We start from the raw sequence: 24,550 nt of genomic DNA on the forward strand, positions 1-24,550 counted from the left end.
AGGGAGATTGATTTCCTTTTGATTATCGAATCTGTCTTTCAAGGCTTGCCATAGTACAGCTGGGTCCTCAACGTCTCCATAGTCGTGAGTTAGATTCTCATCTAAGTGCTTCTTCAGGAAGATTATCGCCTCGGCTATATGCTCGGGTGGCGATTTGTTACCGACTTTTATAGCTTCGGATATCTTTTTTATTACAAGATAAGGTTTCACATTTGTGACCCATCTGACATAGTTTTCGCCGGTTACTTTTAGAGCCGGGAACTGGAGTTTCTCAATGTTTGCCATTTGTATTTCTAAAACACAAAATAATAATTTTATTAGAACTTCATAATTTAAAAACCGTTTACATTAATCATACAAGCAATTACAAGGAGAAGCGATGTAAATAAAATTAAACCGATATTCATCTTAAATTCACTCGGAGTAAATTCTCCAACGAATAAACCATAAATAGAAACACAAATAAAAATGGCACATAAAAACAAAAGTGCGCGAATCATCTTTCTTGAAATGAAAAATCGGAGGAGAGCGATTTGAAATTTTTGAGAGAAGATGAAATGTTTTGGATGATGAAATGGAGTGAAAATGAGTTGTATTTATAGATGAAAATTACTGTTCATGACCGTTGGAGAAAGGGGAAATTTTTGAAAAATTTTCTTTGTGACCGTTGGGTTAAATCGAGTGCACCAAAAATTAGTCTGAAAATATCGTATTAAACGGTCAATCAAATCTATAAAATTTCATAAAAGTGAAAAATTATGACAATGAAATATTTATGTTATATGACAACAAATCATGCGACGGCTCAGCCGATCAATGCAGAATAATAAATAAATTATACGGCGGCTCGGCCGACCAATTAATAATAAACAGAATATAAGGGGGCTCAGCCGACCAATAAATAATAAACAGGATATAAGGCGGCTCGGCCGACCAATAAATAATAAACAGGATATAAGGCGGCTCGACCGACCAATAAATAAATTAAATTACTAGTAAATAATATAGGCGGTATTCCGGCTATTATAACATGATATAAATAATAGTAGAGGCGGTATACCGACCATTATAACAGGGTATAAATGATACAAATAAATTTTACCGAATCGCAGAGTGATCGTGCTGATAACGTGTTATGAAATAACTTATAATTTATAGTATCGAGAAATTTAATAAGAGTAGAATTCAATACCCGTAGGAAGCAAATAACACTAATATAAGTGAGAGAGTTTATTATAAAGAAGAAGAAGAAGATGTAATGGTGTACAAAAGAGTGAGATGAGTGATGGTATTTATAGTGAGCAACAATACATAAAATATCAAAGATGGTGCTTGATTTGGTAAATGAGTGGGTGATCATAGTGCTTGCTGAGTAGATGATCATAATGCTTGATGAGTAGATGATCATAGTGCTTGAGTTGGTAAAGGAGTGGAGGATCATTTCAAAGTTTATCTTATAACAGGAATAAATTTATATTTATTGATGAGATAAAATAAATATAAAATGTCATAATTTAAAATTTTCTCCAAGTTTAGTTTTGATTAGTAGCTCACCAGTGAGTCAATGACCATGAGGAAGGGTCTACAACAACTAGCTAGCAACAACCATGGAAGAATTTTTTATTTCCTTTTATAAAAATCATGAAAAATGTAAAAAAGTGCAGCTATATATATCGAGAATCTACAAGACTCAGTTTCAATTATTAAAAGAGCAGAGCAACAAAGCAAGAGAGAAAAAACAAAACCATACAACTTTTTTCTTTGAGGTAATGAGTATTTGCATATGCATATAGTATTTGCCAGTTGGTCTCTTTCATTCTGGTTAATGTCTTGTAGTTATATAATTTTCTTCTTTTCGTGTCCTCATTCTCTATGGTTACTTCATAGTTTTCTTCAAAATCATATTTCATTTTTATATTCTCTCTCATTTTTAAAGTATTTTATTAATTGATCTTTTGCTTGATTTTTTTTTTTTTGAATTATACGGAGGTATCCTGGCCCCACATAAGTGATCCAGACTAGTCACGTGTTGCCATGTGCCGGTCCTCTGTCCCTGGCGATGCCGAAATGTTAATTCTCTAGTGGATCTTTGTTTGATTAAGCCAAAGCAGACCGACCCTAAGAAGATGTCTTCATCGCAAAACAACTCAACTTCATCATCCTCAACTCAGTCTTCCCTCCCCGCAGGCGCCACCACCGGAGAAAACAACGTTAGCCGTGAAGGGACTGCGATAACGTCGACCCAACAACTAAGGGCGATCTTGGAGACGGACGCAGTCAAATGTGGAATGTGCGGCAAATATTATACAAGAGAGCAGAATCCACATCCTCACCGCAGAGGACACAACAACATTCCACAGAGACGCAAATGAGGAGAAGTGGAAATGGCGAGTAATGCTATAAGCGCGCGTTACGATGTTTTCAGTCTGTCTATGCAAAAGCTATCTATAATAAGACTTGCATGATACCATTATCTTTTCTAACTAAGCTATATGTTGTACCGTCTTTCTTGGTTTCTTTCAATAATATCTGTGTTTCCTTTTTATAATTTTCATTTCTAATAATGATGTTGTTCATATTATTGATCAATATCAAATGAGAATACATATAAAACTATAGTGTGACAAGTAATTTAAAGCCCAGAAACAAATAACTTTGCTAATTTTCCATATTATATCAAATGATGATGATGTTGATGTTTTAATCTCAATCTCTTGATGATGATGTTAATGTTTTAGTCTGATTCTTAAAATAAGTAAACGTGTGTTTCAGTTGGATGTGTGAACAAAGAGCTTTTATCACTAAAGACAAATTTTGAAAGATGCAAGAGCCAAAACCATTAAAATACTACCCAAGTCAAAGGCGTCAGCCCGTCACTGTCTGGTTTTAAGTAGCATACAACATATAATTTTGATAAGATCTTTTAGACCATCAAGATTGAGCAGCAAGTTGAACAAAAGTTAATTCTTTTCAGGAAGTTCTATTCATGGTGTCATGTATCCATCAGAATCTGTGTACTTGAGTTTTCATTGGGTTGTGTGTATCAGATTGCTTCTATTTGTTTTGTGTGTTTTGCTTAATTTAGTACACAATCTAAAGCATCTTTCTTTTGAGTTGCAAGATATTACTAGAACAAAAATGTTGCATTTTCATAGCGAGTAAAGAGCATTTTTCGCCTCTACTGATTACTCTGTTCACAAGAGATTAGAGTTTCATAACGCCATGGAAACTTACACAAAAGAGCAATGTTCCCAAAGAAATCAGACTCCATGTATGAAACCAAGATGCACCCTGAATCAAACTCAGGTCCTAACCAGACCCGTCTTAAAGATAAAATGGACCCTGAGCAAAAATGATAAACTGAGTCCATTTCTTCACCTAGCTTAGTTAGAAAAGATAAACACACTCTCTTCTTCAGATTCTACTGGTTTCTTCCTCTTCCTCCCATTCTCTGCTTCCTCTTTCTTTAATTGTTACTGAACCATTGCATCATCATCATCATCATCATCCTTCTCCACAACTTAACTTCGCTAGACCTAATTACAATTGCTTTAAAAAAAAAAGATTTCAAACAAGATAGATAAGCAACACTTGAGTGCAGTAGACACTTGACTAAACAATTTGATATTCTTCAAAATCTATACTTTCCAACTCAGTCTAAAAGCTGCAAGCAAGTCTCAATGGATTATCTTCCACGGAAACTAATTTCATGAACCAGTCCAAAGAGTAAAAAAAAAAACAAGTTCTATCTCTTTTTTTTTTTTACCATTCTAATCTCTCTCAAACTTCTTCAGAACAGTTAACACATGATTCACTACCAGTCTACCACCAATAAACAAAAAGAGAGTGAGAGAGACAGAGACTCACCTATGAACCCATAAGACTGAGATACTAACCCAAACAGAAGACAAAATCACTACCACCATTCTCACTGACTCAAAATGGAACTTAAACCCCGTCGAAGATGGATACAGTTTTCTCCCACCCGCTCCACTAGGCGCGTGGTTTCGCATTCTACTCGTTTTCGTTTCGAAGCTGGTCTGTTCTGGTCTGGTCGGATAAGAGTCGTAAAGACGGCTAATAGCCGCGTCGTTTCAAAAAGATATCCTTTTTCTTATGTGACTTTGGGCTAAGGCCTAGTGAGTTTGGGCTTAGCCCCAATTACAATCTTTGAAAAATACAGCTGGTTTAGCGGTGTTTATAAATAAACCGCCAGGTGGTGGGTTCGAATCTCGACATAATTCATATACCCTGCAACACAATTTGTCGGAAACCCTAGTTTCCAGTTTCTGTGTCGTGTCGTCATCGTCTCTTTTCCTCCCTTCCATCATTAAACCCTACTGCACAATATCGAAACGCTAATTTCATTTTTTTTTTAAATCATCGTCTCCTTCGACTCAGAGCTCTAATAGAATAGGAGCTCAGGTTTTGCGTCTGTGATAAGATTAAGGAGGAAGAAGAATGAGGAAGAAGGTAGACGAACGTATCAGGACTCTAATTGAGAACGGTGTCAAACTGAGACACCGTTCCATGTTTGTCATCATCGGTGACAAGTCTCGTGACCAGGTCTAGTGCTCCTTGCTCTAAAGCTCTCTACTTTTCACTCACATCCCCCACTAAACTTGTGTGTGTGCTTCTTCTCTTAACAGATTGTGAACCTCCACCACATGTTGTCAAAGGCAGTGATTAAGTCTAATCCGAGTGTCTTGTGGTGCTACAAGGACAAGCTCGACATCAGCAGGTAAAGTCTCAAGCTTTAGAATTCATTCTTGTTTTAGCTCTGGAGAGTGCATTGAAAGTTGATAGCTTTGTCGTGAATGATGATTGTCAGTCATAAGAAGAAGCGTACGAAGCAGCTGAAGAGACTGAGGGAGAGAGGACAGCTGGACCCTGAGAAGCTTGACGCCTTCTCGCGTTTGCTTGATGTGGGAAGAGTTACTCATTGCTTGTACAAAGACTCTGAACGTATCCTTGGAAACACTTTCGGCATGTGCATCTTACAGGTACTTTTGTCTCTACTCACTAAAGATTACTGATTCATTTTTATGGGTGATATTCAATTATCTCTTCTTGGTAAATTCAGGATTTTGAAGCTTTGACTCCCAATCTACTAGCGAGGACGATTGAGACTGTGGAAGGTGGTGGGATGATTGTGTTGATATTACGATCACTTACTTCGCTAACTAGTCTATGCACAATGGTTATGGTACGAACGACATGTTTATTTATTGCTTACTCTTAAGGGAATGGGGGGCTTAAAAATTGTCTAATTGCTGTTTATATTATCTTATTAGGATGTCCATGACAGATTCAGAACCGAGTCGCATTCTGAAGCTGCGGGCCGATTCAATGAACGTTTTCTGCTATCAATTGCTTCATGCAAAGCATGTGTTGTCATGGATGATGAGCTGAATATATTGCCGCTTTCCTCTCATATCAGATCTATTACTCCAGTTCCTACAGAAATGGTAATCTTTATAGCCAAGTGAACTGGCTTCCGTTGTAACAAAATGCTTTTCAAAATTTCACTGATAACTCTTCAATATCGTGTCAGGATTCCGAGGGCCTCTCTGAGGCAGAACGGGAGCTGAAGAATTTGAAAGATGAACTAAGTGATGATTTTCCAGTTGGTCCTTTGATCAAGAAATGCTGTACACTGGATCAGGTTCAAAAGCTATGAATTGTCTTTTTAATGCTCTTGCTTGTCTTATGGCTGATGTTTAATGGAGATTCTGCATTTATTTTTGTAGGGCAAAGCTGTTGTCACCTTTTTTGATGCAATTCTGGATAAGGCTCTTCGCAGCATAGTTGCTTTGATTGCTAGTCGAGGGCGTGGAAAATCTGCTGCACTTGGTTTAGCTGTTGCCGGTGCCGTAGCTGCTGGGTAAAATTACTCCCATATGTTCCTTTACTCTCAAGTAGTTTTTCTCCGGGGGATGTTTGTTAAAATTATGGTGTGCGTTTTTTTTTTGGCTTTTAGGTACTCAAACATTTACATTACTGCACCAAGCCCTGACAACTTGAAAACATTCTTTGAGTTTGTTTGCAAAGGTTTTGATGCACTTGAATATAAGGTAAAGCAAATTTCTTTTCCTATAGACTACCAGCACTTGTTCCATTTCATTAAGTAAAACCTTCAAGGTGAAAGACATGCATTTTTTATTGAGATGATCACTGAAAATTAGGCCTATGCTAGCTCAAATAAGAAGAATGTCATTCTGCTTTGCAATGTGGTCATATATGTTTCTGAAATACCTTTCGCTCGCTCTTTTTAAAGGAGCACCTTGATTATGATGTTGTGAAAAGTGCGAATCCTGATTTCAAAAAAGCTATTGTACGGATAAATATCATCAAGCAGCATAGACAAACTATCCAGGTTTGTTCTTTCCTCAGTTAATTCATTCATGGTCTTTAAGCTGTTGTGATTTGTGTCCATCTCTGACGTGTTCCATGCTCTTGATATTTTCATGCAGTATATACAACCGCACGAGCATGAGAAGCTCTCACAAGTAGAGTTGTTGGTTATTGATGAAGCGGCAGCTATTCCTTTACCAGTTGTGAAGTCTTTGCTTGGTCCTTATCTAGTTTTCCTGTCCTCAACTGTCAGCGGGTATGTGAAACATAGTTTGATGCTATTTCCATATTATGGGGAAGCTATATGCACGTTCTGGTTTTAATTCAGGGATACTCATGCCACTGATGTTACTTGTTTCTTCTTCTTTTTGTTGAAAGGTATGAAGGCACTGGTAGATCTTTATCACTGAAGCTTCTCCAACAATTAGATGAGCAAAGCCGGGCTCCAGCTACTGGTCTTGAAGGCTCTCTTTCTGGTATTTAATTGATGCTTCTTGCTTTCGTTCTTGTATGTGAAAATTATGAGGGAATATTTTTAGAGGCTCACCTTCAAGAGGATATGAATGTTTGTGGTTAGGAAGGAAAGTATAGTGCTTCTAGCATTTGTTTATAAAATTTTCATTTCCTATGTTTAGCAGTGAGCTCAATTGTAAAGATTTAAGTGGCAGTCAATGTAGCTTTAAGTAATAAATGTAAACGTTCTCTTGAAGAGCAGTACCTTCAGTTTCACTTTCTCCTCTAAGAAGCATGCAAAGATTAATTTAAGTTTCATGCATAGTAGCCCACTCTACTAGTGTATCTGATAAATTCATTATCCGGTAAAATGCCCCTGACTCTCTTAAATTACTTATGCAGGTTGTCTTTTTAAGAAGATAGAACTTAATGAGTCTATTAGATACGCTTCTGGAGATCCAATAGAATCCTGGCTTAATGGCTTGCTTTGCCTTGACGTTGCTACTAGTCTGCCCAATCCTTCATGGTCTGCATATTCTACTGAAGTTTTCTCTTTTCTTCCGGTACTAATCGTCTATAAATGTTATTTTTTTGATTCATCCTCTTTCTTCTTTTTGTATAGCCATCCTCGGCCAAGTGAGTGCGACCTCTATTATGTCAACCGAGACACACTCTTTTCTTATCACAAAGATAGTGAAATGTTTCTACAGGTAAATGGTGTTGATTTGATCCATACATTCTTTTATTATTTTGACAAGAGACTGATATAAGTGCATCCCTACAGAGAATGATGGCGCTATGTGTCTCTTCTCACTACAAGAACTCTCCTAATGATCTTCAACTGCTGGCTGATGCTCCTGCCCATCATTTATTTGTGTTACTTGGTATGCAATTTTTCCTTTCCCCCACCTACTTAAATTTTCAGAACCATGTCTAACTCCCTTTAAACACAGCTCCTGTTGATGAGTCCCAAAGCAAACTTCCTGATATACTCTGTGTTATCCAGGTAAAAAATTATTTGAACGCTCACTTCTTAGGTGTATTGAAATGCATAACAGTTTGATTTAGAATAGTGAGTCAACAGTCTTCATGAATATAGACTTATAAAGATTAAATAATAAGCTTTTTACTGCCTTCTCCACATTTGGCATAAGTTTCTTCCTTGTGTCCCTTTGTAACCTGTGTGATTTTAAGCATCATCGTAATTGGTATTTTTCAGGTCTGTCTGGAAGGACAGATATCTCAGAGCTCAGCTCTCAAAAGTTTAAGGGATGGCCATTCACCATATGGAGACCAGATTCCATGGAAATTCTGTGAACAGTTCCGGGACATTGAATTTCCACATCTCTCTGGTGCTCGCATTGTACGCATAGCAGTCCACCCTAACGCCATGAAGGTAATCTTTTTTCTTTATGCGCATGTTTTTTTACCTGTCCAGTTAGATTTCGTGTGGGAATAACAAGTTTCTGTTTGCTTTGTAGATGGGATATGGTTCTGCTGCAGTCGAGCTCTTGACCAGGTAATCTCATGAAAATGCGCATACGAATTTGTTATCATGTGCATCCCATACATTTCTTATATCAGGTTCTGTGCTGGACAATTTAGACTTTGTACTTACTTGGTGTGGTTATACTCTTAAAGAAATAATGTACTCTTCCTTACTATGCTGATCGACATTTTCAGATATTTTGAGGGCCAGATTTCTCCAATCTTAGAAGCAGATAATGAAGCTGATGTTGAGCATTCACCCATTAGAGTTACAGAGGCTGCTGAGAAGGTTTCTAGTTTTTCTATATATCTGTGTGGGCCATGGATTTTATAGTTCTCTCTCTTGTTTACATGCTTAATTGGCTCCTTCTTGACAGGTCTCCATGCTCGAAGAGCAAGTAAAGCCTCGCACAAATCTTCCACCTCTACTGGTTCCACTCAATGAACGACGACCCGAGAGGCTCCACTACATTGGTGTCTCCTTTGGTCTTACTTTGGACCTATTCCGGTTTTGGAGAAAGCATAATTTTGCTCCTTTCTACGTTAGCCAAATCCCAGTTGAGAATACCTCCATCCTCTCTTCTTGATTGCCATTTCTTGTAGTGGTTTTCTAACAGTGGTTTATTCCTTGTGCTTGGATCAGAGTGCTGTGACTGGTGAGCACACAAGCATGCTTTTAAAACCTTTAAAGAATGACGAGCTAGAAGTCAACGAGTCCGAGGAGTTGGGTTTCTTTGCTCCCTTCTATAAAGGTTTGTTGATTCTTTGATCAAGAACTGAAAACTTTCTTGATCTTCCTAGTGTATCATTGATGTTTAACAACTTCTTTTGCTTTGTTCAGATTTCCGGATAAGGTTCTCTAAGCTTTTGAGTGATAAATTCAAAAAGATGGATTATAAACTTGCAATGAGGTAAAAACACTAACATTTTCTTGTCATTATTTTGCAGTAATATCAATTTCATATGATTGTTTATCTTGTCATATCATTCTTTGTGCAGCGTCTTAAACCCCAAGATCAACTTCACAGGGATTGATTCATCAGACGGATTTTTGAAGACACTTGACGGTGTACTTTCTCCATTTGATACGGAGAGGCTCAGAGTGTTCACCAACAATATGACCGACTTCAATCTGGTTAGCATTTCTTTTTTTGAGAACTGAACTTAGGTTAACTTCTTTCTGTTTGTAACCAGTTTCATTGTCTTATGGTTGAAAGGTTTATGACATCTGCAAAACACTAGCACATCAGTACTTTGAAGAGAAGATCCCTGTATCACTGTCATATGTTCAGGCATCTGTATTACTGTGCTTGGGATTGCAGGAGTCTGAGTTCTCTAGCATTGAGGTAATGTGTTTTACACTATTTTGCTTGATTATGTTTCACCAAATCATGTTGAGAAAACGTGCCAACACTTTTGAATATTTGATTTTGCAGAGACAAATGCAGTTGGAGAGGGGACAGATACACTCTCTTCTCTTGAAAGTCTTAAGGGAGTTATACAAATATCTGAACGGGATTGCAGCAAAGGAGATTGAATTAACCCGCCCTCGTTTGCAAAGGGTAACTCCTTACTGTTTTCTTTTCTCAGTAATTGATCCATCAAATAATGTTCATAAGAAACACATTTACAGAACCGAGAACAGTGTTTGGATCTTTTTTGCCATTGCTTTGTGTCAACATATGGTTTAAACTAAGTCCATCTGTTTTATAAAGGCTAACGTACGGTTCATCGTTGCAGAGAGTGCTTGAACCTCACAATGTATCTGTCGACGATGATCTCAGGGAAGGAGCAAAACAAGTCGAGGTAATTCTCCTACCTTCCCTTTCTCGTGTAAAGATGTTGTTTAGTGTTGCTTTGCTTCGTTTGTAATTTGATAGAGCTTGTCCTTGTGTATTTTTAAAGGAACAAATGAAGGAGAAGACAGAAGGATCAACTGATGCAGAGCTTCAACAATATGTAATTGGAGACAAAGAAGCAGAGGCTCTGAAACATTCAAAGATCCCTGCAAGTGGTATTGTCAGTGTTGAGTCTACCAAATTGGAGAATCAAAATGGTTCTGATAAAACCCCCAAAAAGAGAAGCAAGGATAAGCATTCCTCTGAGTCTAAATCCAAATCTTCCAAGAAGAGAAAAGCCTGAAGAGTAATTTCACCATGAATGATGAATCTTTATATTCAAAAATTTTGGTTATATTTGTTGTAATCTTGATTTTATAATCAGAAATGGTTTAAAACTTTAATGAAATTACTTTTAAATCGGTTTAGTTAGCAAAAAGGATCGCTATATTAGATGTCTTCCTGAATGAGAGATCAGCAGGGGAATATGAGATGTCATGTTAAACCACTCCAAATCTCCACATTAAACCTTTGAAGCGTGTATATGATGGCTTAGATCGAGTCAGAGGAGGTGGATGCAATAGATGATGAAGACGTGTGCAAATGATTGAAGTTTAGTAAGAGATATGATGTAATGAAAGATGTTCAATGATGATTGTTAATTCCATTTCGATTTCTTCTCTGACTTAATAAACTCTCTATCAAGTGTGTTTTTGATAACCAACTCTCTCTATCAATTTGATTCTCACTAACCCCTTTTAGCTTTAAACATTTCAACTTCTTACGTTACTCCTTTAATAGACCAAAACTTCACGTATACAACTTTGAGTGCATGGAGCCTAGCTAATTAACACAGGTAGAAAAAAATAGAGAAATAAAAATGATGGAAGGAGCGAGCAGTTGCAGAGTGGTTAAAAGAGAGATACCAACTCTTTCATCTTCTGTGTCATCCATGGATTCTCCACACGCCTTGCTGATGCACTTTGGAGACAGACACCTCTTTCTTACCTTTCCTTCTTCTCCACTCTCTTCTTTTTTTTTGACATCAAAGTAAATATTATTAAAAACTCAAACTGGTTCGTTTAGGCCTGCTGCATGAGCGAGCCCTTGATGAACCAAAGTGTTTACATTCTCAAATCTCAAAGCACGTGATCGTCCTCCCTTAGCTAAGGAGTCCGCACGGAAGTTTAAAGAACGAGATATATAAGATAACTCAAATTTTTGAAGGCATGTAGCAGTAGCTTTTATGTCTTCTATTTCATTCGCCATTGAAGGCCATTCCTCCTCTTTTAGGATGATGTTGACCAGCTGCTGACAGTCAGATTCAAATCTTACTCGATGGAATCCGCGGTTCGTGACCTCTTTCATAGCCCAGCTTAGGCTCTCCGCTTCGGCGTGAAGTGGTGCTTGTGCGCGAGTGCAGCACCTCTGTCCTTCTAAGATAATCTCCTCATTTGCAAATAACACAAAGCCTAGCCCCATCCATTCTTCTTTAGCCGACCAGGATCCATCCACTTGACAGGTCCAGATGTCTGCCGAAGACGTTCCCGTAGGTTGGTTTGTTTGCGTCATCGTTGTCACATCTGAGTCCTCCAGAGGTTCTCCCAGCTGAGCTATTTTCCATGCTATGGCTTCCTGAGTAGCTAGCTGGAGTGTATCGACCGGTGATATGTCTTTGCCGTTAAAACACTTATCATTTCTCGCCTTCCATATATACCATACTAGCCAAGGGAACATCGAGAAGGACTCGGACAGGCTAGAGTTTATGGACGCTTGTTGAAGAAGATAGTCGAAATTCACAAACAAAGATGAGCACGGGAAAAGCCCCGGAGGTGAAGGGATATCAGACAGTGCCCAGCATTGTAGAGCTGGTGGACATTCAAAGAGAATGTGGTTGATGTTTTCCACTGCTGATCCGCATCGCTGACATGTTGTGTCTGTACCGCAGTGTCTTTCTACGAGCTTACTTGCAGAAGCTACAAAGCCCGATAAAGCTAGCCAGAGAAAGTGCTTTATCTTCCTCGCAGTCTTCAGTTTCCATACCTTCGTCTTTAGAGCCCGTATACTTGGTTCGGAAACCTGGATATCACTCTGGTTTCTCCTCTGTGCCACTGCAACTTCGTATCCAGTTTTCACAGTATAGTTCCCCGATAACGTATGCTTCCAGACATAGCCGTCATGACGTCCTGTCTTGCTTATTTTTAAGTCAAGGATCAATGGAATATCTACTGCATCTATCACCTCAGAGATGAAGGCCTCATCCCACTGCTTCGTTTCAAAATCTATAAGGTGATGCACTCTTAGGTCCGGATCATAGTCCAGCTGAGCTGGGCGTGCCGGTCTAGCCGGAGATCCTGGGATCCAGACGTCCTCCCATACCTTTGTCCTCGCTCCCGTTCCAATTGTTCTGCATAGGTTTCCTTCAAGCACATGCTTAGCCGCCATCAAACTGCGCCAGCCGTAGGATGGGTTATGAGCTTTCCCTGTTCTCAAAGGGTTCGAGTGCCGGTAATACCGTCCTTTGAGGACGCGCGCTAGGAGAGAGTTAGGATACACAAGGAGTCGCCATACCTGCTTTGCTAACAGTGCAAGGTTGAAATCTCGAAAATCTCTGAAGCCAAGACCCCCTTCATCTATTGGAACACATATTTTATCCCAAGCCACCCAATGGAGGCCTCTATTATTTTCTTTTGTGCTCCACCAGAATCTCGCCACAGCAGCGGATAGTTTTTTACAAATCCCTTGAGGTACAAGGTAGCATGACATCACGTAGGTCGGTGTAGCTTGTGCTACGGACTTTATTTGCACCTCTTTCCCTCCTCGTGAAAGTAGTTTACCCGACCAGTTGTTGATGTTTCCATTCATCCTCTCTTGAACAAATGAAAAGACTTGATTCTTTGAGCCACATATCTTTTCGGGCATCCCAAGATACATCCCCATTCCTCCTTCTCTTGTTATTCCAAGTGATCTTTTCAGACCTTGTTTAGAGGACGCTACGACCTTAGAACCGAACAGAACTGAAGATTTTGATTTGTTCAGTTGTTGTCCTGAGGCTTTACCGTAGACGTCAATGATTCGCATCAGTTCCTCACATTGAGGTTGATCTGCTCGACAGAAGAACAGACTATCATCCGCGAATAAGAGATGGGAGATTGGGGGACTCTCTCTTGCGATTTTAATACCCGTAATCGCCTTAGAGGATTCTGCATGTTTTATATGTGATATAAGAACTTCCGTGCAGAGAATAAAAAGGAAAGGGGATAGCGGGTCGCCTTGGCGCAAACCCCGCGATGGCATGATATGACCTTTTGCCTCCCCGTTGATAAGAACCTGATAGGAGACTGAGGATATACACTTCATTATCAGTCCTACCCAGTGATGGTCGAATCCAAACTTCAGCAGCAGGGCCTCCATGAATCTCCATTCCACTCGATCATAAGCTTTACTCATATCTGTCTTGACTGCTATGAATTTTTCTTTACAGCTCGGATTGGTTCGAAGAGCATGAAACATTTCTTGCGCCACCAGTATGTTATCGGTTATCAGTCTCTTAGCCACAAAGGCTGATTGAGTCTCGGAAATCAATTCCGGAAGAATTCTCTTTAATCTGGACGAGAGAATTTTAGAGATAATCTTGTATCCAACATTACACAAGCTGATCGGTCGGAACTCTGTCATGGTAGCTGGTCTATCTGTCTTCGGGATCAAGCATATGTTAGTCTGATTTAGCCTTTCGTCGAGCTCTCCCGTCTCATAAAAGTTGCGTACCATAGTACAGATATCAGGTCCTATCGTACTCCAAAACCTTTGATAGAACAAGCTCGTCATTCCATCTGGCCCTGGAGCCTTTTCTGGGTTTATCGCAAAAGTTGCTTGCCGGATTTCTTCATCGTTAGGAATTTTCAGAAGCTGTTGGTTCATATCAGAGTTGACTGCCGCGGTAATAAACCGGAGTGTATCATCAATGTTCTCCGGGTTCGAAGAAGAGAACAGGTGGTGAAAATATTCAGTTGCTACCGCTTCTATTCCTTCCTCCGTCTCGACCCACTGCCCCATCGAGTCTTTCAGTCGCGTGATACGGTTTCTGGCTCTCCGCTGCTTCGTCTTCGCATGGAAATACTTAGTATTTCTATCTCCTGCTCGTAGCCAGAGGTTCCTACTTTTCTGTTTCCAGTACAGCTCCTCATCTCTGTAGGCCGCACATAGCTTCCATTTTATATCCAGCTCTTCTTCACTTGATATCCTGTCATCTTCTTGCGCTCGCTCTAGTTCTTTTTTAAGCTTCTCGATCAGTTGTAAATTATTGGAAGGGTGCCTCTTCTTCCATCGTGAGATAGCTCTCCGACTCTCCCGGATCTTCTCAAAAAGACTGGCATCGCGGTCTAGAGAAGACGATGCCCATGCTTCCTTAATTGTATCTTGGAATCCTTCTTTTCCAATCCACCGCCTATCGAATTTGAAATTTCGCTTGTTTTCTTTTTTCCTGGATTGGAACCTTGCTAGTATAGGTCTATGGTCCGAGCCCCATCTCAATAAATACTCCACATACGTGTGGGAAAACAGTTGATGCCAATCTTCATTGCCGACTGCACGATCTAGACGACATCGTACTCTCCCTGCTCTTGTCCGACCTGCCCAAGATAAGGGGTCTCCTGCAAATGGAAACTCAATCATACCACAGCAAGCAAGCATATTCTTAAATGGAAGAAATGATGCTTCAGATCTTTTTCTCCCTCCTTTCTTCTCCGCATTGCTTGTAATCTCATTGAAATCGCCTATCAGTAACCAGGCGCCGGTCCTTCTTAAGCCCATTCTCGATAGGCGTTCCCATACATTTTCACGGCATTCCACCACCGGATCTCCATACATGAAAGTGATATACACTTTATGTCCTTCAATCTGCGCTTCTACATCAATCATACGATTATTTGAAAAAATAATATCAACCGCAGAATCATTCATGTAGAACAAAGCCAAACCACCGCTCCTACCAACAGGATCCACGGTGCATAAATTGTCATAACCAAACTCAATTTGAAAGTCTTGCATAAAAGAAAAATTATTTTTTGTTTCTGAAAGAAAAAGAAAACTAGGGTGAAAACAGCGGTGCAACTCCCTTAGGTGTTGCTTAGTCAGGTAGGCTCCTGCCCCCTGACAGTTCCAGGCGATGGCACTCATATATGCGTACTGGGTGGTTTCTGGGACCCCACCGAACCTGATACAGTAGAAGATTTTCGGCCTTTAACAGCCGAAGGATACACCTCAATACGAGGGACCACTGTTGCGCCTGAAACTCTCCCGGGATGTAGACGCCCTTGTTTAGCCTGTTTGCCTTTAGGAGAAACACGCCCTCTGCTTGCGAGCTTCCTTGACGCTGCTATTCCTTTTGGATCTGGGCTTCTCATTCCCCGACGCTTATTAGTGATAGTGTGTTGTTGTTTCTCTGGCGGGCCTCTTTTGGATCTATCCAGCTCCTCGCTTGCTTTTGTTCCTGCTCTTTCTATCTTTTCTTTCTCTTTTCCTACCCCTCCCAGAGCTTGATCCTCTCCCCTTTTCTCCTGCTGAGTTTGTTTTGCAACCTCCTGAGTTTCTGGTATCACTACATCCTCCTCCATGCTTTCATCAAGGAGATCATCATCTTCTAGCATTTCTTCGTCCATATACAAATTAACACTTGCATATTGGTCCATCATTTGATTTATCTCCTCCTCACTCATTAGCTGTTGATCATCCTCAGTTGTTTCTTTATCTCCATGTCCTGTTTTTCCTTTCGCTATTTCTTGTTCCCGCTTGTCTCTTATTCCAGGTGAGGAAAGATCCACATTTATAGATGACTTCTGTAGCACTTCATTGGCTTTCTCTATGTTAGATTTTGCCCCACCCTTTTCCACGTACACCTGATTCTCAGGGATCTGCATGGGAATTGGTTCAGAAATTTTAAGAACTCCACTAGCTACACGCATGGGACCCTGGTTGTCTTCTTTCTCACAAGTTGTCCCTACAATGGATTTTCCTTTGATTCTTCGCCTTCGTTCCTCCTCTGTTTCCGGCACTGCATCACGCTCATTTTCCTGTCCAACCACTGGCCTGGCCTGTATATCTGTCCTTCTTTCTGCTGCACGGACTGGTTGCCATTCCAACCTAGGCGCATTCCTTGGTTGGTGTTCGTATCTTCTCTCAACGTGATCACTCATATTGTAGCGATGATACTCAGAGACCGTACGTTGAGAGTCTGGAGAATTTCGGTTTGATCTCGATGACAGTTCAAATCTCCTCCCCACATTAGACTGCGACTGATGGCGGTTCTGGTTTTTAGGACTAGAGCCTTTTACTCTCCAGCTGGAGGATGATGCAGAGTCTCCATATCGGCTTCTGTGGACGTTATTCTCCGAGCTTCTTTTGGACGATCTCGCATCTTCTCGTATATCTCTGTTGTACGGATGATACCTCTCCCGATCTCGGGGAATTTTTCCAGAAGAGTTATGGTCAAGTCTATTCCAGACATTATTTTCAATATTGTCCCTTCTACTCGAGATTCTAGCACGGAGGTCACCATGTTCTGTTACTCTACCCTGCTCTGTTCTTCTTCTATCGTTCCTTCGTAAGGGAGGTTCCGCTATTTTCCTAACCCATTCTGGACTCTGCGATTTCCTCATCTGTGCATCGAACCTCGCCCTCGTATCCAAACCTCTTACCGGGGCGGAGAAAGCCTCTCTAGCAGCTAGTTCTTCCTTCTCTTTTTTCTCCAATCTTGCAATACGATTTGCTTCTCTCTGTTCTGGGGCCAGCTCCGGACAGGTACCTTCCTCATGGGAGATTCTCTTACACGTATAGCAGTATCGGTGTAGTTCCTCATAAGACAACGACACCTTGATCACGTCTCCGTTTGCGTATCCAGCCTTACGTTCAAATTGTAGAGGTTCATCTGCGTTTATTTGGACTCGAACTCTTCCATTCTCCACGTCTACCTTATCAACCTCTCCAAGAGCCCCTCCTATGCTTCTGTAGGATTCATCTTTTTTATAATGTGTAGGTACACCAGTGATCGTCACCCACAGGAGGAGGAAATTTGGATAGTCTTCATTGATTGTTGGGGTCCATCTTTCCAGCGAAAAAGTCCATTTATTGAAATGGCATGGTCTGCGAAGCAACACCTTCTGGAGGTCCTCTTCTTTATCAAAATCAAATTGAAACTTATTATTCCCAAGGTTTGTTCCGCGTACTCTACCCTCGACATCCCAGATCCTACGCTTTGGCATGTGCTTGATTAGGGCATCCACGCTCCGTCCATCCTGATGAAACATTCTCCCCACAAGGGAGAGTTTGTATTTTTCAACTAGGTCTGTATAGTCAAACTCCGGGACTTTTATGATCTCCTCCTCCTCTTGAAAGCGTCTCCGGACATGTCGGGAGTTTTCAGCCTTTGATCTTTCGTTCCTAGTACGGTACATCGTAGCCGCCCGTACCAATACAGCAGCGCCCTAGTAAAGGGGAGAGTTTGAGTTATCAAAAACAAACCGTCAAAAGCTAGTTTTCTTGATGCTCACGGTAGTCAAGGATCTGTTTACAAAAAAACAAAAAAGCACTGCAAGGGGCAGGAAACCTAGGACGAGAGGAGTGTGGAGTAGTCTCCCTCTCTCCTATAGTCGTCGTAAAGCTCTAGATCCTACGCCTTGTCAGAGAAGGCTCAGATCTGAAAATCGCCTTGGTCGTCGCCCAAAACCCTAGCTATTTTGGGCTGGATATCACCAAAAAAAACATGAGATATGAAAGCCTTGTTACAAAAAAAAAAAAAAAAACATGAGATTTAATCACTTTAAATTCATATTCTGATGAATGAAAATGGGGTATATATATCGTAGGAAGATATGGTTAGTTTTTTTTTTTTTTTTTTTTTAAAGATATGGTTAGTTAATACATGCATGAATACAAGATTCAATGAAAACATACATGTAGTAGGCATTGACTGATAATTAATATAATCCTGGAGTTACTATAGATTATGGTTATGACTTATATTATCCCAAGTTTGAATTATTTCCAATGTGTAACATTGAAGGACCATTTAAACTTTGATCTCAAAGAGATAAGTTCGTCAATGAAAAGAACAATGCATGTAAATTTGCATGAAAATTTACTTTTCTGCGCCGAGTCATACTAAGAGACTATTACTATGGTTCAGAAGTTTTAAATAAGACTGATTATAAAAAACTAAAATTTACAAAGTAGATGTGCTCTGCATGTGTATTTTGGCATGACTCTTAAGTGTAAGAAAGACAAGCTCCAGGGATTAAGGTGGCCGATCAACTGGAAATCAGCCACTTTGATTTCTTGTCTAATTTATTTTTCCAAGTCTCTACAAAAATATTTCTTACAAGTACATATTTAGACCAGAGCACATTGGATTTATTACATTTACTTATAAAGATATAGTTTAATTTGTTTTATATATCCTCGGTCTTTGAGGTTTTCAGCGAGGCTTAAGCCTTATGCGCCGTTCGCGGCTATTTGAAAAATGAAGATCAGACAAATCATTTATTTATATCATCCACAAAAAAGTAATGCTATATTTTTAAAAGATCATTTAAATTAGTGAAATCATCGTATAGTAAACTAATTCATATTTACATACAAAACTCCTATTCGAAGTTTACATACCTGAGACTTGGATTAAAACTGGATGAAATTTTGCGTATTACCAAAATTTAATAATTTTCTAATATGTGTGTTTTTGAGATTAGTTTGATAGAATCAATCACTAACTAGCTAAATGTATATGTAGTTAACGATATATGATTGTGTGTAGAAGACATGTGCTTATTGGGATTTGTTTGGCCTCAAGAACCCCTAAAAATTCCTGCAACTGGTCCAAGATTCCATGACGACAAGGACCTTTGGCCTAATTTGCATTGATACGATTGCCTAAATTTAATCCATTTGTAGATCCAAATGAACACCAGCCAACAAAAACAATTAATCAATAATTAAGCCATAATTAATTACAACCATTAATATGGTAAAAATAAATAAATTCATATATATATATATATATATATATATATTTTCTTGGATGATATCACAAAACAACCTTTGAGTAAGTCATATATACTTTGGCATTCTGCCTAAATTTTTTGAAGCTTTATCTATAATACTAGGATAAGACATGCGCCTTGCGCATGGTGAGTTTATTTGTATATATTATCGATAGTTTCTTTTATATATTTGATCATTTTATTTATATATATATAATATTTTTTGTTGTTATTATATAATTTCTTTCCGATGGATCGGATCAATTTTTATTAAAAATAATGGAACAAAACTATAATTAATACATCATGGATTGATCGGATTGGACATTAAACAAATTATGACATAAAAATCTTATTTTTTCTATAGAACACATTCTTTACAAAAATGAACAATATTGTTTTCACAGTTGAATTATTTTGACTTTTATCTTTCATATGGTTTTGAAAGCTTTCAAATCAACCATCGAATTGATACATGTCATTTTAATATTTTTAGTCGTATACTTAAGGAAAACTTACATTTTTGTAATTTAAAGTCGTTTTAAAAAATACAAAATATAACATAAAAGAAAAAATCTAACATATAAGAAAAATATAACATATAAGGTGTCCTCATTTTTGTATTTTAAAGTCGTTTAAAAAAATATAACATATAAGGTTTTCTCATTTTTGTAATTTAAAGTCATTTTAAAAAATTTAAAATATAACATATAAGAAAAAATCTAGTTTTTTAATTATATAGTTAATGTGATTGTTTATTTTTTTTAATAATATAAAATTAAAAAAAAAATGAAGGAGGATGCAAAAATTGTTATCAAATCTTTATTATTCATAATCATTAATTGTCATATATGTGTAAATCATATTAGGTAATTTCGTAGTTTTTATTTAGGGAAAGAATACACACTTCTTATATTTTAGGTTAATATAATGTTCTCTAGTGGACATTAAACAAATTATGACATAAAAACCTTATTTTTTCCCTCGAACACATTATTGAAAAGTGAACAGTATTGTTTTCACAGTTGAATTATTTTGACTTTTATCTTACATATGGTTTTAAAAACTTTCAAATCAACCATCGAACTGATATATGTCATTTTAATGTTTTTAATCGTATACTTAAGGAAAACTTACATTTTTGTAGTTTAAAGTCGTTTTAAAAAATTCAAAATATAACATATAAGAAAAAATCTAAATATAAGAAAAATATAACATATAAGGTGTCCTCCTTTTTGTATTTTAAAGTCGTTTTAAAAAAAAAATATAACATATAAGGTTTCCTCATTTTTGTAATTTAAAGTCATCTTAAGAAATTCGAAATATAACATTTAAAAAACAATCAAAATTTTTTATTATATGGTTAATGTAATTATTTTTTTTTTAATAATATAAAATTAAACAAAAATGAAGAAGGATGCAAAAATTGTTATCAAATCTTTATTATTCATAATCATTTATAGTCATATATATGTAAATCATATTAGGTAATTCTGTAGCTTTTATTTAAGGAAAGAATACACACTTCTTATATTTAGGTTAATATAATGTTCTCTAGTGGACATTAAACAAATTATGACATAAAAACCTTATTTTTTCCATCGAACACATTCTTGAAAAAAGTGAACAATATTGTTTCCACAGTTAAATTATTTTGACTTTTATCTTCCATATGGTTTTGAAAGCTTTCAAATCAACCATCGAATTGATACATGTCATTTTAATGTTTTTAGTCGTATATTTAAGGAAAACTTATATTTTTGTAATTTAAAGTCGTTTTAAAAAAATTCAAAATATAACATATAAGAAAATTCTAACATATAAGAAAAATATAACATATAAAGTGTCCTCATTTTTGTATTTTAAAATCGTTTAAAAAAAATATATATAACATATAAGGTTTCCTCATTTTTGTAATTTAAAGTCATTTTAAGAAATTCAAAATATAACATATAAGAAAAAATTTAATTTTTTTATTATATGGTTAATGTGATTGTTTAATTTTTTTTAGTAATATAAATTTAAACAAAAATGAAGAAGGATGCAAAAATTGTTATCAAATCTTTATTATTCATAATCATTAATTGTCATATATATGTAAATCATATTAGGTAATTCCGTAGCTTTTATTTAAGGAAAGAATACACACTTCTTATATTTTAGGTTAATATAATATTCTCTAGTGTTATATAACTATGGAATAATGTGACACCATTAGATTAAACTATACTTTATATTAGATGCTCTAGAATTCTTTGAAATGAAATTTAGAAGGCATTTAGAGTGCCACCTAGGATTTGAGATTTTTTTAATTAATACAAAATTAAGTTTCTAATTTTTCAAATGCTTCTCAATTAATATATAGGGGATTTTACATCTCTTTCTAAGTACAAGAGTAACTTTGGGTGAAAAAATGAAAGTGTAGAATAAATCAATGTTGTTGATCCGATCTAAGTTTGGGAAATGTGGGAGTTTAGTTGAAGTTAAGAACAGTGTATAAACTAAGATTTACTATTAGTTGTAGGGTGGGGTTGGGTCTTATTCAAATCACCAAACACAAGCAATAACTTATATATTTATATCAAGTTTATAAAATATTATAGAATCATCAGAAGGTTGTCTGCGTTTGTAGTAGATTAACTCAAATTAACAGAAGTGAAACATGAAGTGGTGGGAATCTGAGGTTACAAAACAATATAACCACAAATAAATCATAGGAAGTGTTTGGTTTCTTTAACCTTACGCAATGTTTTAATGACTTTGAGCTCTTCCCGATACCTAATTAGGAGTTTAAAAATTCAGTCCTCAGCCAAACCCTTTTGTGGTTCACTCTACTTCTTGTGTTGCACCACACATATACATAATTTGTTTTTATTCCTAAAACAAGTAAAATTTTGAAAAATCAGGAAATATTTTGGTTTTTATGCTATAAATACAAAGAAGGCACGTCAATATATATTGGATCTATAAATAGATTACGTGTATGTGGTTCACAATTTATTTTGCGTGTCCATCCTAATCGATAACACAAATTAAATCACACCTACATATTAGCTTATCATATTCTTCGTATTTAAATATTTTAATAAATTTACAACAACATTTTCTCGCTAGGGATTAGGAAATAAAATTGTAACTAACCAATTCACTTTAACTTTGTGTGAAATTCTGTGGAAATTTACAATCGCGTTACAAGAAGAAAAAACAATCATTTTCTTGAAAAAGCAAATTACAAAAACGCCCACTAGTCCAAGACCTTTATACAGAAAACAACAAGGAAATGAGTGGCCAAAAAGTCAAGAAAATCCTTTATAAAATCCCTCGAGTGTTGATCACAACAATGCATAGAGAAAAAAAGAAACACACAAAATAAGTGTGAGAAAGAGTCTCTCTCTTGAGTGTTGAAGTCATGCAGCTCAAAGCATCATCATCTTCCTCATCATCACCCTCCATGAAACTCAAAACCCTAATACAAAATCTCCTCGCACACCCTCTCTACCGTTTCCTTAGAGCTGTCTCTAGAGCTAAATCAATCTTTCTAGAGATGTCTAAACACAACAACAAGAAACGAAAGCTGACGATGTTTTATCCAAGAAAGGCTTCCAAGAATCAACGCAAGATCTTCTTTGGATCGTTCAGATTGCACTACAATTGGTGTTCATCTGATGTTGTTCCTGTGCCTCAGCCTTTCCCTTTTTCTGTCTCTGACATCAATGGTGGAGAAGATGATGAATCTCAGCTCTCTGGCTACCTCGAATGGCTGGAGCACAAGAAGGTCGAGGATTTGGAAGAGGTAAGAGATGATGCAGGAGCCAATGATGATGATGATATTGATCATTTGGCTGATATGTTCATTGCTAATTGCCACGAGAAGTTCTTGCTGGAGAAAGTCGAATCTTACAGGAGGTTTCAAGAAATGTTAGAAAGGGGTTTGTGAAACATAGATTTGACTTTTGTCTCATTAATTAATAATCATGTTGTAAAATCTTAGCTAGATTGATTGATATGCCACAAGGTGGGGAAATGTGTGTCTTGAAAGTTCTGGTGGTAATGTGCAAGAAGTTGGAACTTTTGGGGTAGTCAGTGAAACATGGTATTGTAAAAACAATAAATATTCTTGTCCATCTAATTGGGCACATCTAGTTAAGTTGTGAGCTTTGATTAGTGTTTGGTAAACTATATCCACCTTGCCTAGTACTTAACTATGCCCAATCTTGAGAGAGATTAAAGAAAATAATTAAACGAGGAATTAACAAAGATCAGAATCAACATTTCTACCCAAAAAAAAAAAGAATTTAACAAAAGATAAAATTGAAAGACAAAAAATACCTCTGTTGGAAGTGCAATATAGTCTTAAAAACGAAACATAATTGATAATTCATTGCGAACAGGTACCGTTAACATATGTATATTGATTGATTAGTAATGCCTTTAATATAAATGCGTATAACTCTGAGATTAATTTCTTTTTTTTTCTGAAAATGTGAAGCAGAGTCTAACATAATTGTTTATGCGTAATTAAATTGAGTCTATAACTTTCAATCCGTAAAACTCGAGATATACTGTTGTGAATACTTGAAAAATAATATATATATATATATATTTTATATTTGTGAATAATATCTAAAAGTCTAAAGTACGCTAGTATTAAGGATCGATCAAATCTCGATAAATATCTAAAGCACAATTCATTGTGCCTTCTCAACTACCCATAGATCAATTTTCACCTAATTTCGGACTTTATAGGACGAAATTGTGATCTTTCCGTGTAATTGCAATACTCATCTCACCAAATGATGATTTTTTTTACCTTAAAATATAAAAAAAAAGTTGAAGAAGTAACACTTCTCAATGATTGGGATGGACATTTTTTCCACAGGTTAATAAACATCAAATCAGACGAAGGTTAATTACTGTAATCATATATTGTTTCCTGTAAGAATATCATAAATTTATGAAATGGTTTTGAAGTTTATCAACACTCTTTCTCCTAAGAAACCTACTGTGTCATATTGTATGCAACATATAGATTAGCTTAAGTGACTTATTTGAAGAAAAAATATGACATTAATGGTACTTTTTAGAAACGCTCTTGCAGTTTAGTATGCGACTTCTTATTCAAATGTTCTTAACAGACGATCGATTAAACAACTGAAAATGGACATATGGTCAATTCGTTATTTCCTAGAAGATAATATAGAGCCTCAACTGATTGTATAGTTTTATATTTCAACTAAACATGAGTTCTAATGGTTACTTTTTCCACTACTTTTCCACATTACAATATTATATGCACAAGAACTAGCTTTTTCCTTCAAAGCAACGTACTAGACTTTAGGCGTTTGATTAAAACTTTTGGCCTTTTAAATGGAAATTAAAAAGCTA

General features: G+C 37.0%; 2 protein-coding genes and 2 long non-coding RNA genes across 4 annotated transcripts; 3 read left to right on the forward strand and 1 right to left on the reverse strand.

The window, feature by feature from the left end:
• The first annotated feature begins 1,433 nt into the window (after positions 1-1,433).
• LOC125591170 lies at positions 1,434-2,542 on the forward strand. The gene is made up of 2 exons (XR_007327152.1): positions 1,434-1,766; positions 1,990-2,542. It is a non-coding gene; the product is annotated as an uncharacterized LOC125591170 (long non-coding RNA).
• Positions 2,543-3,128: 586 nt separating this feature from the next.
• LOC111209144 lies at positions 3,129-4,085 on the reverse strand. The gene is made up of 2 exons (XR_002660893.2): positions 3,868-4,085; positions 3,129-3,549 (listed from the first exon to the last, which is right to left on the reverse strand). It is a non-coding gene; the product is annotated as an uncharacterized LOC111209144 (long non-coding RNA).
• A 161-nt stretch (positions 4,086-4,246) lies between these two features.
• On the forward strand, positions 4,247-10,555 carry LOC106377323 (RNA cytidine acetyltransferase 2). Its single transcript, XM_013817569.3, has 26 exons — positions 4,247-4,566; positions 4,650-4,741; positions 4,832-5,003; positions 5,084-5,206; positions 5,295-5,468; positions 5,555-5,665; positions 5,751-5,884; positions 5,981-6,074; positions 6,278-6,376; positions 6,474-6,610; positions 6,733-6,830; positions 7,210-7,333; positions 7,430-7,517; positions 7,592-7,691; positions 7,761-7,813; positions 8,027-8,203; positions 8,289-8,326; positions 8,491-8,584; positions 8,673-8,852; positions 8,939-9,047; positions 9,137-9,206; positions 9,295-9,430; positions 9,513-9,641; positions 9,732-9,857; positions 10,036-10,101; positions 10,201-10,555. Exons 1-26 carry the CDS (start codon positions 4,462-4,464, stop codon positions 10,435-10,437), a joined length of 3,066 nt encoding a protein of 1,021 aa, XP_013673023.1. The 5' UTR covers positions 4,247-4,461; the 3' UTR covers positions 10,438-10,555.
• An 11,930-nt stretch (positions 10,556-22,485) lies between these two features.
• On the forward strand, positions 22,486-23,326 carry BNAA09G37170D. The gene has a single exon (XM_013804442.3). It carries the CDS (start codon positions 22,575-22,577, stop codon positions 23,100-23,102), a length of 528 nt encoding a protein of 175 aa, XP_013659896.2. The 5' UTR covers positions 22,486-22,574; the 3' UTR covers positions 23,103-23,326.
• Positions 23,327-24,550: the final 1,224 nt, after the last annotated feature.

The sequence above is a fragment of the Brassica napus genome, chromosome C8 (genome assembly GCF_020379485.1).
Source record: "Brassica napus cultivar Da-Ae chromosome C8, Da-Ae, whole genome shotgun sequence".
Classification (NCBI taxonomy): domain Eukaryota; kingdom Viridiplantae; phylum Streptophyta; class Magnoliopsida; order Brassicales; family Brassicaceae; genus Brassica; species Brassica napus.

What these genes read in the sequence shown, in the direction of transcription:
- LOC106377323 (XM_013817569.3), top strand. Translation starts at nt 4,462, where the DNA reads ATGAGGAAGAAGGTAGACGAACGTATCAGGACTCTAATTGAGAACGGT. An exon ending in AGCATAGACAAACTATCCAG is followed by an intron (nt 6,377 to 6,473) that starts GTTTGTTCTTTC and finishes ATTTTCATGCAG; the next exon opens with TATATACAACCGCACGAGCA. An exon ending in CTGTCCTCAACTGTCAGCGG is followed by an intron (nt 6,611 to 6,732) that starts GTATGTGAAACA and finishes TTTTGTTGAAAG; the next exon opens with GTATGAAGGCACTGGTAGAT.
- BNAA09G37170D (XM_013804442.3), top strand. Translation starts at nt 22,575, where the DNA reads ATGCAGCTCAAAGCATCATCATCTTCCTCATCATCACCCTCCATGAAA.